This window comes from Pygocentrus nattereri, chromosome 5, assembly GCF_015220715.1.
Source record: "Pygocentrus nattereri isolate fPygNat1 chromosome 5, fPygNat1.pri, whole genome shotgun sequence".
NCBI classification, from domain to species: Eukaryota; Metazoa; Chordata; class Actinopteri; order Characiformes; family Serrasalmidae; genus Pygocentrus; species Pygocentrus nattereri.
In genome coordinates, this window is record NC_051215.1 from 34,463,252 (window position 1) to 34,479,281 (window position 16,030).

At 44.1% G+C, this 16,030-nt stretch overlaps 2 protein-coding genes across 3 annotated transcripts in view; one reads left to right on the forward strand and one right to left on the reverse strand.

The window, feature by feature from the left end:
• Positions 1–312: 312 nt before the first annotated feature.
• znf503 (zinc finger protein 503) lies at positions 313–3,292 on the reverse strand. Its single transcript, XM_017725233.2, has 2 exons — positions 2,644–3,292; positions 313–2,251 (listed from the first exon to the last, which is right to left on the reverse strand). The coding sequence occupies exons 1-2, from the start codon at positions 2,884–2,886 to the stop codon at positions 824–826; spliced, it is 1,671 nt and encodes a 556-aa protein (XP_017580722.1). The 5' UTR covers positions 2,887–3,292; the 3' UTR covers positions 313–823.
• A 472-nt stretch (positions 3,293–3,764) lies between these two features.
• lrmda (leucine rich melanocyte differentiation associated) overlaps positions 3,765–16,030 on the forward strand; it is a 307,782-nt gene continuing 295,516 nt past the window's right edge. The window contains exons 1-2 of one of the 2 annotated variants that reach the window (XM_037538447.1): positions 3,765–4,515; positions 12,698–12,798. In XM_037538447.1, coding sequence (XP_037394344.1) covers positions 4,348–4,515; positions 12,698–12,798 — 269 coding nt within the window. In that variant the 5' untranslated portion in view covers positions 3,765–4,347. Of the gene's footprint in view, positions 4,516–8,818; positions 9,040–12,697; positions 12,799–16,030 lie in introns of those variants that run through there. The other variant, XM_017722492.2, reaches the window with a different exon arrangement.

Consider the following 16,030-nt stretch of genomic DNA (forward strand, 5'->3'; position numbering starts at 1 on the left):
AATATTTCTTTTTTAAGGATAAGTGTGTAAACCAGCTGACTTTTTGAGTAGTTTAAAATATTAGCTTACTAATAAATGTAAGGATAAAATGCTGTTCCACCTATTAGTCATACAGAACATCTGCGCATTTAATATTAAATATGAATTAAATATTTAACTCAGTTGTATATTCTAACGGTGTATTTTATGGGATTATTGGCAAGATTTTTATCAAAGACCCTCAATGAAAAAAAATACTCCCATTTTTTTAAAGCAGCCCAAGGATCCCCTCCACTGCTCACATTTAGTCAAAGGAAACTAAGGACGCAAATATGCAACAGAATTGTTTCTTATTTTCCCAGAATACATACAAAAAAATACCAATTCTCTCTCCATGGTATACACCTGAAAAATAACGGCCATTTAAAATTATGCGGACAATTTTGGGTTTTAAAAAAAAGAAAAGAAAAAAAAAAACAAACAAAAAACAAACATGCATGTAAATTATTTCCTTTTCAATGTGACATTAAATAAGAACGTACAATACAATCATAGCAATTTCAAATCAACGTGGAAAACCGTAGAGCCCCTATTTGTTTATTAGTACTCTAACGCGGCTCTCTCACTTTCGCCTACTGACTTTAATGCACTTTGAGTTGCTCTGATATTTTCCTCTGCGTTATTGTCCGCTTTGAGCCGACAGAAATAAATACGGGAGAGGGGAGGAAGTCCACGGATCCAGTCCTTCAGTGGCGCGCTGCTATAAAAGTCTTTATATTTCAATCTTTATAATCTATAAATTTTTTTGGGGGAAGGGGGTGTGGGGGGATAAAAAGAGTCCGTTTCACTGGTATCCAAGCGCTGATGCTGTGGTCAGTCTCTGGCCGTAGAGTGCATAGGGGGAGTAGTAGGGCCCGGTGGCGGCCGGCACGGGCACTGGGGCTCCGGCTGTGGGCAGTGGACTTTTAGAGTACGGGTGGTAGCGGCTGCTCAGTCCCAGCGCGTGGTGCGGGCTCCTTAGCGCGAGCGTCCCAGGACTGCCCGGAGCCCCTGAGGCCGGCATGTGCATGTGGCATGCCATGGCCGCGGCAGCGGCGGCACTGGCGAGAGACGACGAGCTTGGGTAGCCGGACATGAGCTTATCGGCCCCAGTGAACGCCGTGTGCGTCCGCAGGTGGCTCAGGAGCTCCTCGGATGAGGAGAAGCGCTTGTCGCATGGCCCGTTCGCCGACACCCAGTTGCAGGCGTGCGGCAGCGGGTCGTTGGGCAGCACGAAGCCGTAGGGGTAGAGCGCGGCGTGGCCGCCGAACGATGGCGGCGTGGAGTGCACGGAGTGCAGTGGGTGCGCTGGGTACACGAGCGGGTATCCGGACTTGAGGGCGGAGTCGTGCGCGCACGAGGCGCCCGCCGCTGCCGCCGCGCCCGCCAGGTGGCTCGCGCAGTGGTAGCTCAGGCAGTACGGGTCTCTGCACAGGCTCGCCGACATGATGGACGGCGGCGAGGCGCCGGCCAGTGGGCTCGAGCCGGCCTTGCTGCAACCTAGTGACGTGGCGAGCTGCGCGTTCACGAGTCCTCCACCGTGAGGCAGGAAGGGCTGCGGGTAGCCGCCGTAGGCGCCTGCCAGGCCCCCCGGATACGACATGCTGGCGGGAGGCAGTGGGAATACGGCCTGGCCCGGCTTGTACGGGGACACGGGCGCCACGAGTCCGGAGCCCAACACGGAGGAGGCGGAGGTGGCGGACGGGGCAGATGACGGCTCGGACGCGGCTGAAGCTGCGGCAGCGGCGGCCTTGCTCTCCTGCTGCTGGCTCACCTCCACGTTAATCCCCGCGCAGCTCACGCTTATCCGGCTGTGGCTGACGCCCGTGGCCCCCGAGCCGTCCGTGGCGCACGTCTTGGTGCAGTCGCCACCCTCCTTCTTCTCATCTCGCTCGCCCTTTCCGTCCGAGGGCATCGGCGAGGCCGACGTGCTGGAGGTGGGGCTGCCAGTCCCGGGCGTGAATGGCTGGCAGGTGGCGCTCGGCACGCGGAAACCAGACTTATCCGCGCCCGCCGCAGACTCCTTCTTGTCCGTCGGCTTGGAGTACGGCTTGAAGCTGGACTTGTCCTCCGCGCCGATGTCGCTCAGCTTTAGCGGGCCGGACTTCGCCTCCTTCTCGCCGGATCCTCCGGACGACGACGAGGAGAGCTTGGAGGAGGGCGGGGGGTCCGGCTTCCCGATTTGGGAGCATGTCTGCGCCAGCAGAGCAAGCGGACTTTTCTTGGCATCTAGCTGCGAGAACAGACACATAAACATACACACTTAAATATACAAATATGAATTATGCACGAACAAACAAGCACGGAGTTCATATGAAGCCGCTCAGTTTTTTTCTGAGCTCTGTGTGGGTAAATAAAGTCTCGAGCTCGTCGCGAGACTGTAAACAAGCCACATCCAGATTCCAACCCGGGCTGCTCACACACAACACGAGCCGTTTTTAAAGTCCATGCAAACTCTTATTACAACAAATACATGACGAGCACTTTATTATTTGGCTTTCTCGTGCGCGCGCTTCGTTTCCTTCAAGCCCCGCAGCGTCGCTTTCACGAGAACACAGCCAGACCTGCGCGAAGCGGGTCTGTAAAGGCGACTGAGAAACGAGAAATGTAGCACGGCGCTCTTACCTCGATCGGGCTGACCGGAGTGGACGGTAAAGGCTGCAAGTACTCCGGGTGCAAAATGTGTCCCGTGCGCGCGGTGAGCATTTTGAGCACTTTAATTGGGAGTCGCTGCGCTTGCCGTAAAGGGTCCGACGGGGGGACGGAGTGGAAGAAAGGCTTGGTGCTGATATTCCGAGAGCCGCTGCTGTCCCACGCTAGAGCCGAGTCGCCGTTTCGGAGAGCAGTAGCGGAGGGCAATGTGATCATGACCCGCTAGTCGCGCGCTCACTCCTCGGACTCATGAAAGCGGTGGGCTTCGCTCTGCTTCTCAGAAAAAATGAAACCAAAAATCAAACAAACAAACGATTTAAAAAAAAAAACAAAAACAAGACGCTCAGGAAGCGAAAGTCAGTCTGCGTTAATCCTCTGGCAGGAGGAAAGGCGTGAGCTCTCCGCCGATCCCGGAGCTGCTGCGTCTCTCTCCCACCACACGCGTCGCGCGCGCTCTCTCGCTGCTCTGCCGCACGTCCGCGCGCTGCTCCTCCCAAGCCGGGAACTGGGAGAAATTTTCACTTCAAAAGCGGCTGAATTAGTGTGAGATTAAAGCCTTTGCCGCCTTCCAATCAAATGGGAGCCCGAGGTGATTGGAGGGTCAAGGGGATGTGACGTGCGCCTCTCTCGCAGCAGCGCCTCCGTGTTTTCCCTTTTTTTCTGCCAGCGCGGGGGAGGAGACGGAGCTAAATGCGCTGCTTCTCGCGCACGCCGCAGTGTCTCGTGGGCAGGTTGAGTTTATAGCCTTGTCCTCACTGTCCAGTTTAAAGCGAGTCAGACTAGAGAAGTAAACAGCTTTCTCTGCACTGAGGGAGATGAAGACACTGTGCAGACACATTTTTCATTCATCAAGGTTCAAACAATGTGAATGTTCTCTAAAAGGTACAACAGTGGCTTTAAGGTCCAACTGTGCCCTTTACTTAAGTTTGTCCCAAGAGAATGTTCCCCAATGTGACGTAATGTTTTAAAACGGAACATTAAAATAAAATGAGTGAAAACGAGACGGGTTGTGTAGACTCAATACAGCTTAAAATATATGTCATTTCAATGAAATATAGTACAATTATGTTCCCTAACTGAAGGTACTGAAGACGTACCCTTGAACGTACCACCCCAGACAGGAGGGGTGCCACCCCAGTGATGCCTTCAGACCTTTTTTCTGTGGCTGTGTGTCTTATTTCTGTTTTTTTGTACTTCAACTGATAGAAAATCGACTCAGACAAAGGAGCGCTTCAAGTACTTATCGTGCTATTAATCTAATAATATTAACCTGAGGAATATAATGGAATACAACCCGTTTTTGTTTATTGATCGTCTGTTCTTGATAGGCTATCACTGCCGGTCATAATGTGCATAAAACAAATGAAAGTCTTGTAAATGTGGTGCCTGTTTGCCTCCTGCCCCTATGTTTTTCCAATGTTGCCCCCCTGCTCTGGATTCGGCAAGCATCTGTAGGAGCAACCAGAAGATCAACCGCGTGCTGTTTGAATCCCCCAATCAGGCAGGCGTTGACAGGAGCAGACCAATGCAGTGATAGAGGGATGTGAGGGCCTCGTGTTTTCAGTATAATGTACACCGCCCTCCCATTCCCATCCCCACCCCTCCGTCAGCTGTCAATTCTGCTCCACCGCGATCAATCAGCTATTTGTCAGAGGCTGTCAATCCTCCTGTTGATTTATGTCAGCTCTCGTAGCTGATTACAGGCCGCGGGTGACTGAGGAAAGGGCACCCGGGGAAGAGGCACCTTGGTATAGAGGCACTTCATATGAGGGCCGCTGTGCTGCTTTATTCTCTCGGGAAAGTGCTGATGTAGGACGGCCACATGTGGAAACCTGTACTGGGAAGGTACAGTTTAAGGCTTTTATGTGCATGCTATTTTTTAAAACATCTAGATAATGCAGTAATCCTCTTGCTAAATATGAAGGCTACTGTTTTATTAAATCACTGAGAAAAATGAATGCTTTGAATGAAGCAAATCTTGGTGTTTAACAAAGCTCTGAATGCAAAATGTTGAAATTGCTGAAAAAAAAATATTTCAAATGACCTACTTTGATTTTTGGATTTTTTTTCCAGGTAATGTGCTTTTTTTAGATTTTATTATTATTTTTTTAGTTTTTGCAAATGTTGCAGAAGTGTGTTTTGTATCATTATACATTATAATGTACAGTGTTTTTATGTACTTTGTGTTTTTTTGTATTGTGTGTTGATGTTTGTAGAATAAACTTTGCCGCCTCTCTGCGTCTGTGTTGAGTCAGTGTTGAACAGTGCTGGGCCTGTAAGGCCAAAACTCCACACAGGTGCACACTGTCTCTACACTCTTACTCCTAATGACTGCGTTTTCACTCCTTCCACTGAATTCGCGCGCTGACACGCACAAGCTCATCTGAAAGGGAATTTGCAGACATGCACATACCGCCCAGGCGCCGCTTTATCACCACACGGGAGAGCAGGAAAGTTTAAGAAAAAAAAGTTGCAGGCATGTTTTCATCCAGAAATGTATTCTGCATTAAACAAAGCGATTGTGGAAGAGGAGCGGAGGGAGCGAAGGCGAGAGAGCCGGTGTGTGTGAGAGGTTTCTGGTTAAGCAGTGTAAAGAGGCTAATCAGCGGCGAGGCTGCAGCTTTTCACAGCGCCCTGCCTTTCATCTCGCGCTGGATGGAGGCGCTCAATTAAAAGCCTATCGGTTTGGAAGTAAATCAACGCCTATCAAAGTTGTCACATCAAACAAAACGATTATTATTGCAGCCCGCCTCCGCCATTAATCTCCTTCTGCGCTAATCCGCCTGACAGGTCATCGTGGAGAGCAAGAAAACCTGGAGTGGACAGTCAGGGGGGCAAGTGTTTAGCCGAAGTCTTTACTGTTTAAAAAAAAATAAAAAATTCCAATCAAACCCCTTTGGGCTGTGAAGGACAGTGACCTCCCGGCACCAGCGCTCCTCTCTCGGCTTCGGGACGCTGGTGTGGTGGCTGAAGGGTGCACATCAAACACTGAGTGATAAACTCATTTATGACATTAGTTACTTTTTTATTTTTGCTGTTTTTTTGTGTCTTACAACTAAACTGATACACTACAAAATTAATATTAATTTCACATATTTTTAAAACTGAATATTCGCAAACAGTAAATTACTACAAACACTAAACAGGCATCATTTAAAAAATACAAGAAATCATAAATGATTGAAACAAATCAATCCCGTCTTAAGGAATGTCTATATTATTCAGTGTTGGGCCTCATATCCTCACACTTATGTTGTTAAGGTGGCGGTACAAATGTGTAAAAAGATTCTGCAACTGAAGCAAAAGTGCGCCCACGATCACTGATCCAACCCCAAATGTAATTTCCTAAATTCATAAGCGTTCCATCCCCGTCTTTTTAAAGTCAGTTAAAGAATAATATATATTGACACACTTTATTTTTTGTTTTAAAAACAAGTGCTTCCACCTCTCACGTAGCCCAGAAATAAGATACCGTTTCAAAGGAATTCATTTAAGGAGTAGGTACATATTGTCCCTCCTCTGTCGGCCGTTTAAAGAGGAGCCGAGCAGAAAGCTGCAGCGCCGTATGCAAAGCTGCGTGATGGATAACAGGGTGGCTGTTTTGTGCGGGGCCTGTCACTGCGTGACACACTGCGTGAGTTATTAGGGCACAGAAGGGCAACCATAAATTTCCAGCGTCAGGCCAAAACTCTCTTTATTGTCTGCATGACGAATGGGCTTCTGAAGCAGACACCAAATACTCGGCATTACCCTTAAATGGGAGCACATTTTTCAAGGCCGTAATTCACGATATTTAAATAGAAAGTTTTACATGGTTCCGTATATTTCATATCAATGACATGTTTATGAATCACTCCCTCCATCTAAACAGAATTATTTGCAGCACCGAGCTCCCCACACGTGGACTTCGCTGCACGAGAAATAAAGAAGAGGCTCGTTTTTCACCTCCGCATATTTTTCAGGCACAGAGGAATTAAAACTTGAAAAAATACAGCATGAGGAGATTACACGGTCAATATTATATTAATGAATAAGGCTGAGCAGAAGCGGTGAGCTAACAGAGTTAAGCTAAATGGCAACGAAAACCAGACTATTTTCCAAGTAACACGTTTAAAGGGAAATGTGCCCGTTTTAATCCACACAAGTAGAGCGCTGTTAATTCTACTCTACGTCTCTTAAAAGGCAAACGGGTCGCTCTCTGTGCCGAGTTTAGTTAGTTGTGGCTTTACAGTGACTTCTCGGTTTTAGCACGGAGAAAATAAGGCAAAACCAAGTCTCGAGTCTTCATTTACAGCAACACTGCGTAGCGAAAAGCAGCCGCGCTGTTTCTCCTCAGTAGATCCGGCGAAGAGCGCGCGGCGAGCCGCTGTACCCGCTACTACACACAGCGAACACAAGGCAGCTTTTTCATCAACGTCCTTTTGTTTTGTGCTTCAGCAGCACCATATTTTATTCAGAAACCCGCCGCCCCAGTGCCGTCCTGCATGTTTATCAGTGACTAGGCTAAGTCGTGAGCTTTGACTGCTGTTTGCGTTCGCAGCGCCTCTCCTGCCTGCCTGCCGCTCCAACTTCCGCATATGGGCGGGTCCGCGTGACGCAGCGCGTGACGAGCTGCCTGCTGGGGCGCGCACAATAACAACAGACTGTTTAAACTTAATTTAAGCTCAAAATCAACAAAATCAGCTTCAACACAAAACACAATCAATTAGGCAAATGCATAAACACTCAAACCTCTTGTTTGGAGCTTGTTTATCACTTTTAAGTGTATCACCTGGGCTATTATCAAGCTGCGGTTGTTACTGGAGGAAATTAAGTCTTGTACGACCAAATTAAACCTTACGTACTCACTGGCGGAAATGAGTTATTGTGTGATTTATTTGGAAAAAACCTATTAGCATTGTTACAAATCCGACTCGGACTAAAGTCCACAGGGTAATTACTATGCTGTTACTATTGCGTATGGAGACAGACTGGTACACCACAAACTTTCAGTCTGAGATGAACTTTTGTTGGGATTTCCCCATAGGCTTGGAAAAGCTGTAAACTGGCGCAGCTGACACCAGCTTAGGTTGTCCCTTGTATATTTCATCTTAAAATTAAATTGAGCCAAGTAAGCACACTTAAACTGGACAAATATAAAATCAAGTCTGTGAGTTGAGTATTGTGAGTTTAAAAGGCCCATTTTCATTTATTTATGCTTCCTGAAGTCCATTTGGGTTTTATGTAGGCCCACCAAAACAGCTGTAAATCATTTTTCATGACCGTTTTCCAACATCACTTTATCTTTCCGAATTTAAAAGGCTATTTTTGGTGTTACTGTGACTTTAAGATGGTTATGTTTTGTTCTGATTGGCTGCCCTGTTTGCATCGCATTCAAAAAGCAGTCAGTGCGATCTGAAGCGATTTTTAAGCTTCAGCGTGAATGGACAGGGCTAAACACCCTGTAGGCTGAATTGGTGGGTATATGCAAATGAGTTGGTTTTTCATTACATTCAAACAGTTCACATAGCAGTTTAAACATATGGACTTTATGGATTTCCCAGATAAACGTACACTATGATACTTTAGCATTTTATATACTACATCACATATACTACATTTATACTACATGTGTATACGAAACTCCATATCATATATACTACATTTATATGCTAAATTCTTCTATTTAAAAATGTAGGTCTTACGTAAAGAAGGGAGCTAATATATTAGAGTATCTGATAGAAAATAAAGGCTTATGACAAGTGTGTATGTATGGGGGGGTAGCACTGCTGTAAACTCCTCTCAGCCTGCAGTAGTGCTTACTGTAACACAGTCATGAAATAGTCGGTTACACTACCAACTTTCAAAATAGTAACTGTTTTGCTACGACTCTCCACAGCCTTAGCAAAGCTAACCGGCCATAACTTACATGATAAGAACCTCCCAGCAACCTCCCAGGCTTTCAGCTCTTTTAGAGATACTTTGCTAGGCAGCATTAAACGGTCATGTTTGGGCTGCTGCGACCCTCTGCAGTAAAAGCTCACCCCTTACAGTCGCCTGTGGACAGGAGAGTCAGAACAGCAGCGGTTCTTGTGTAAGCGCTCCAGGAGAGCGTGATAACCCTCTCATGCACGCGTGCTTCCTTCTCTGATCAGCTGACTCGAGCATGCGGAAGAAGGCAATTAGAAACTTTAGTTGTTGAGAAAACCGAGATTAAAAAGTTAGATGCAAGACGTCCAAGGAAGAGCTTCTAGCAGCGCAAAGAGGGAAAGTTAAGTATTCTCGTCTGTCCGCTCCTGATAGGCTGTTTTCCGCTCTCTGACCTGTCAGCGCTTTGGAATGGCACACAGCGAGTCAGAGGCTGCAGTGAATGTAGTGAATGGGAATCAGGTAAGCGCTGAAATGTTCAGTGTTGTGCCATTGACTGCTTCACACTGATGTGTTCACCGCACACGTTACCAGACAGCATGTCTCACTTTGGGTTTTTACCGTGTTTACACTTTGCAGCGGTAGAAAAAGTAGGCTAATAACTTGTCATGTGACAAGTGGGCGAGTTTTGAGCCCATTAGGCTGTCTCTCATACACACTTGTAGAAGATGGTTCTTCAAGGGTTCTTTAGTGAAGACAGTGGCTCTGTATAGAACCATGAACACTCAAAGGACCATAGGCTTGCTTGATGAGTTTTTACCTGGTGAAATGGTTCCTCAGATTGATCAGATTGATGTGTTGTATATGATTCTATAATATAACCTTTTTGAAGAGTTTTATATAGTTTTATATAGTTTCTTCTGTTGTTACAATGTCAAGTTTGTAATAACAGCAGAGCCCTTTTTGGTGTTGTGTAGAACCATATACAGTACATTCTCCAGTCTGAAGAACCATTTCACCAGTCAAGTACTATTTAAACATGAAGTGGTTTTACATAGATTTCATGGTTCAAAATAGGACCATTGCGTTTACTAAGGAACCACTGACAAGCCATTTTTTAAATGTGTAGGACACATTCAGATTAGTTGGCTGCACATAGAACAGCAGTAAACCTTCATTTTTAAAAGTGTACTGTTGTTAAATAATTCTTAGCTCAGACATAGGGTTCTAGGGTCTTTCATTGTAATAGAACCTTTAGATTATGTGGAGATGCTTTCTCACTGAGATCTTTTTGACAAAAATGTAAAGCATCGTCTACTAAAAGATTCTTAAGGCTAACAGAAGTGGTTCTTCTATGACAGGGGTTCCCAAATCCCAGTCCTAGCAACACCATGCTCTGCACATTTTGCATTTTCCTTGCTCTGCACACCTGACTCAGCTTTGGGATTGGGAAACTCTGTTCTATGATGTGTACTCAACAACAACAAAATGTTGGATTTGCTTAAAAATGTTATGTCAAGTGGTTCCCCGCAACTGTGTTAAATAGCTTTTAAGATCAGTTGAGTTATATATACTAATACAGGGGTATCCAGTCTTATCCACAAAGAGCCAGTGTGGCTGCAGGTTTTCACTCCAAACAAGCTGGAGCACGCCTGATTCTACGTGTTTAATCAGTTGATCTTACTCTCCAAACATTTCATCAGATCATCTCCTGCTTTACTGGAGCGAAAACCTGCAGCCACACCAGCCCTCTGTGGGTAAGATTGGACACCCCTGTACTAATAGAACAGAAGCAGAAAACAACATAAAGTTAATAGGTCTGAGTTAGATCTACATAATTATGTTTAGTACTGTGCTAGTGAGCTGTCATAGACCTGTGCTGAGCAGTCGGTTACTGTTAATTCGCTCTTACACCAACCAAAATGGCCTGACAGTTGACAGTATTGAGGCATCAGCAATGAAAAAGAGCCAGAAGAAACCACTAATTCTGTTCAAGGAAATGCTCTTTTGTTGAACAAAGTAGCAAAGGCCACTGAAAAACAGTGAGAATAGCAAGGGTCACTTCTATCTATAGCACTTTGCTCTATGGTGGACACTAAACACACCCTTACTAACCCACAGCCCAGCGTAATAAAACACAGTCCTCACCTCAACAGATCTTAAACTAACAAACAACAACAAGAAGAGGTGTCCTTTTAATGAAGGGGGGAGGTGCATGCAGGACAGCTTTGAATATATATATATATACATATATATATATATATATATATACACTGCTCAAAAAATAAAGAGAACACTTAAACAACACAATATAATTCCAAGTAAATCAAACTTCTGTGAAATCAAACTGTCCACTTAGGAAGCAACACTGATTGACAATCAATTTCACAGCTGTTGTGCAAATGGAATAGACAACAGGTGGAAATTACAGGTGGGGACCACAGACCACTTCTCAGTACCGATGCTTTCTGGCTGATGTTTTGGTCACTTTTGAATGTTGATGGTGCTTTCACACTCGTGGTAGCATGAGACGGACTCTACAACCCACACAAGTGGCTCAGGTAGTGCAGCTCATCCAGGATGGCACATCAATGCAAGCTGTGGCAAGAAGGTTTGCTGTGTCTGTCAACGTTACTGGCGCCCTGTGCTCTTCACAGATGAAAGCAGGTTCACACTGAGCACATGTGACAGACATGACAGAGTCTGGAGATGCCGTGGAGAGCGATCTGCTGCCTGCAACATCCTTCAGCATGACCAGTTTGGCAGTGGGTCAGTAATGGTGTGGGGTGGCATTTCTTTGGAGGGCCGCACAGCCCGCCATGTGCTCGCCAGAGGTCGCCTGACTGCCATTAGGTACTGAGATGAGATCCTCAGACCCCTTGTGAGACCATATGCTGGTGCGGTTGGCCCTGGGTTCCTCCTAATGCAGGACAATGCTAGACCTTATGTGGCTGGAGTGTGTCAGCAGTTCCTGCAAGATGAAGGCATTGAAGCTATGGACTGGCCTGCCCGTTCCCCAGACCTGAATCCGATTGAGCACATCTGGGACATCATGTCTCACTCCATCCACCAATGCCACGTTGCACCACAGACTGTCCAGGAGTTGGCGGATGCTTTAGTCCAGGTCTGGGAGGAGATTCCTCAGGAGACCATCTGCCACCTCATCAGGAGCATGCCCAGGCGTTGTAGGGAGTTCATACAGGCACGTGGAGGCCACACACAATACTGAGCCTCATTTTGACTTGTTTTAAGGACATTACATCAAAGTTGGATCAGCCTGTAGTGTGTTTTTCTACTTTAATTTTGTGTGTGACTCCAAATCCAGGCCTCCATTGGTTAATAAATTTGACTTCCATTGATGATTTTTGTGTGATTTTGTTGTCAGCACTTTCAGCTTTGTACAGAACAAAGTATTCAAAGAGAATATTTCATTCATTCAGATCTAGGATGTGTTATTTGAGTGTTCCCTTTATTTTGTTGAGCAGTGTATATTGCAAATTTCTCTTTATCTTTGTTTTAAATTATTAAACTGTTTATTCTTTTACATAAACGTTTGCAACTGTAACAACTGCAATTTCCCTCTGGGATCAATAAACGATTCTGATTCTGATGCTTATTCTGATTCTGATTCTGATATCACACCATTAAAGTTCCTTCTGAATCACTGAGCAAGGTAGGCCAGACACAAAGATAAAACAAAGATGATGAGTAAAGCAAGTAAAACAATATGCAAATAGTCTGTAGTATGCAGAGAGTCTATAATAACATTGTTTCAGTAAGAACTTGCCATAGGTGTAAAGGACTTGTCAGAGTGTAAAAGTACTGCTTTATCTGCATGTACGCTATTGCAGGCAAAATATTGTCGCTGTCTGGATGAAACCTTGTGTCTCCATTTTTTTTGTCATTTTTACTTCTGTTTGCATAATTTGAACACACAAACTGCCTTTTGGATTGTGTGAGCATTTCTTGATGAACTGACCAATAGAAATAGAAACAGTCTTCCTTCACCTTACCATTTTGGGCATTGTTCTGACAGCGATAATATGGGCCGCATGTTTAAAGTGACTTTTTGTTAATTGTGTAATAGAAGTACTCACCTTTTCGGAGGCTATGCATGGAGAAATAAGTCTCTCTCTGTCTCTCTCCCTCTTTCTCTTTCCTTTTTTTTCTGAATGTAAAGGTGTCCTACATTGGACAAGACTGTGAGGCCATTCCAGAGTTCCTTGCAGTAAAATATGGGAGCATTGCAAGGCGACTAGATCTCAGCTTCAACCGACTGAGGTAAGATGTCAGTAATACGGACACACCGAACACGTAATGATGAACATATGCATGAAAGAGGACCGAGGTTGTAGATTAAGATGCACAGTGATAATCTGAAATGATTTGTTTTAATATGAAAAGATCAAAAAGTCAAGAGAAGCACAGCACTGTCATGATAAGAACATGACTTGTTGTCCAGGCACTTGTACTGCGCTCTGAAGGCATGTTTGAGTGTCTGTATGAACAGACATATGGTCCATGACGTTGATCTCTGTTTGGCACATGTGGTTTCAAAGTTCTGTGTAATACATCCATTTTCCCCCTGCACTTCTGTTTTGTTGTTGCTCTGCGATTACACCATCCTGTGGTGAGCTTTTTGCAAATACACTTTTGTTGCATTAGTATCTTTTGAAATTCTTGTCACAACAAATACATGTCTGTATAATCTTACTACATGCCTTGGGATTATAGCTGTGATATCCACTCTGTTTGTTTAGGCTACCTAGATTCATTCTTTTATGAAGTAGCACATTTTGTAAGAAACAGAATAACTGTTAAAAACTTGCAGATCAATGATCTAAATAGAAAAAATTCACTCCTGACTGAAGTTTCTTACAGTCTGAGGGAATGTTTAAGAAGATTTAACTAAATGACAGCAGCATCACATGATATGAAACCTTTGACTTGATGCACCTGCCATGCATGCAGACACATTTTTGCATTAAGTGCAATTTAATATCCGCATTATGTGCATTACGTGGTTTGGAGTGTCATCAAGACATCAAAGGGCCCGGGCCATGAAGAGGCATGCTGTGGCTGTATGAAAGGTCTGATCAATAAATGTGACATGTTAATGCCGAGCAAATAGAATAAAAGATTCCTTTGACAGGACATGAAGAAGCACCTTGTGGCAGCTGGGGAGAGGAGGGGTGCCATTTCACCAGCAGGACTAGCAAAGTTGATCTGACAACTAAAAGAGAAGAGATGATGGTTATAAGGTGCTTTTGTTTCAGACTTCTTTTCTTGACCTGTCAGGCCTTGAAGGACTCTGAATGGGCCTCTCTTTGTCATGTGAAAATTGTCGTCTTGAGGCAGTTATCTGTGCTGAAAATGTGGATTCTTTCGTTTAATTGATTCGCCTTGCGCTCGAGACTGTCAGATTAATAATTGCTAAATCCTGTGCTGCTTCAGTGTGTCGTGCAAAAATGTGCGCTTATCAGTGCATTAATATTCCTAATGAGCCTGTGCAAGCGGCTTACCAGCACTGGGTGCCTAAAACCCAGTTTACTTTTTCATTTGCTGAGGATACTGGAAGCATCCATTTTCAGGCATAAATCGGAAGCACTTTGTATACCGTGTATTGGGCACAGTGTGTGTGCTCACAGTAGTCCTCTTCATTAGCTAGATGAATAGCCAGTGATGATATTATGCTGATTTATACAAGATGTGGAGGGAGCCAAGACAAAGAAATATGAGTTTGTGAGAAAATGCTTAATTTGAATTTGTTTCTGGTGGAAACTCATGTCTTAATTTAATGCCATTTAATGGGACATTTAATGCTGTTCTATCTTACTGTTTTAAAATCATTGCTTCTGCTGAGGGTTGTCTGCTCAGGAGTTTGTTACTGTTTATGGCTAATAGAGATTCCCATACAACTGCACTTTTCAAGTATATCTGCTCCCAACATTCAGAACCCAGGAGGAAAAAATAGAGTTACATAAAGTGTTTCAGTTCATGTACTCTCGTCTATTGTGGCACAGATAAGACAGGTACAAATAACACGGGAGTCAAAACTTGCAAAATGGCCAGCACACATCTTATCTGATGAAGTCTGTAATGCTAAGTACCTCGTTACATCATACGATAATTGACACATTTGAAAGTGACATGCAGAATTGTGCAAAACTCAGACACCACTCTTTCTTTTATTTAATTTCCACACAAAAAGGCAAGTTATCCGTTTCTCATTATCAGAAAAAATCAGAAAACCTGTATTGAACAAAGAAGCACACAAAGGCCTAAACACATTCAGTAATGTTGAGGCCTGGACTCTGGGGTGGCCAGTCCATTGTTCTGAGAACACCAGCAGCTTCTTTGCTGGTAAGTGCATTTTGATCTTCTCAATGTGCTTGTGGTTGTTGTCTTGCTGTAGAATGACTTTTTCTCCCATTAAATGTTTCCAGAGGGTATTACATGATATACTTATTAGCATTCAATCAAAAACAAATCACCAAGCCCAGGTGTTTTTTTCTGTAGCCCCAAACCTGCACTGATCTTCCTCTGATGTTTGACTGAGGGCTGTAGTTATGGTTTGAGTAGTCTTTCTTTGCTTCAGTGCTGTACATAATGCCTTCTGTTCCTTCCAAAGATCTCAATTTTACACTCATCTGTTCATAAAACCTCATACCAAAAACACCATATCCCAGATGTCCAGTTTCAGTGCACTAGTGCAGATTATCTTCCTTTTTGTCTATTTTCTCTTCTCAGTAACAGCTTCTTGACACCTACTCATCCTTTCAAGTGGAGTATCTGTTATCTAACCTGCCTGAAAAGGATCCTTTTTTAGCAACTTATAAGAAATTTGCAAGGCAGCTGAGGTGTGTTAGGGCTATTTGTTATGTAAATGTTAGTGTCTCTTTAAAGGAGAACATAGTATCAGTGACACCTTTGGGATCAACCTTTCTTAGGAGAGCACTGCTTTAAGCTGTTAGTTTTAAAATTGGGAGGATTGAAGAGTTAAAGTGTCAGTAGGATGCATGAAAGTAAAGAGTGGACAAATTAAATATGAATAGATTTAATGTCATACTTAAGCTTTTGTATATCTTTCTGTTAAACACATGTATGCTTTTTTCACCTTGGATTGAAATAATAATGTTTACTTAATAGCTATTTGACTAGAAATTAAATGAATGAAAGGCGGTCTCAGACTCTAAATATTGCACTTTTTATTTCACTTTTTGTGCCTCCAAATCTAAAAACACATTTAGTGGTTCCTTTGGGGGCTGGGGCTTTTGGTCAGCATGAAAATGTGACTTGTAATGAGGCAAGCATGTGATCAGAATCAGGGAATGCGGTGCCCAAGCATGCACTGCCTGCCTCCTCTCTAAGTGCAGACAAAAGCCTCATAGTGAAAGTGTAATAGATGGACATCCTGCTTTCAAGCATGAATTCACTATTATGAGAAAAACATAAAGAAGTGGTTAGGTTTAGGGCCAAGACATGTTAATGTGGGCATTTTGGAAACTCTATC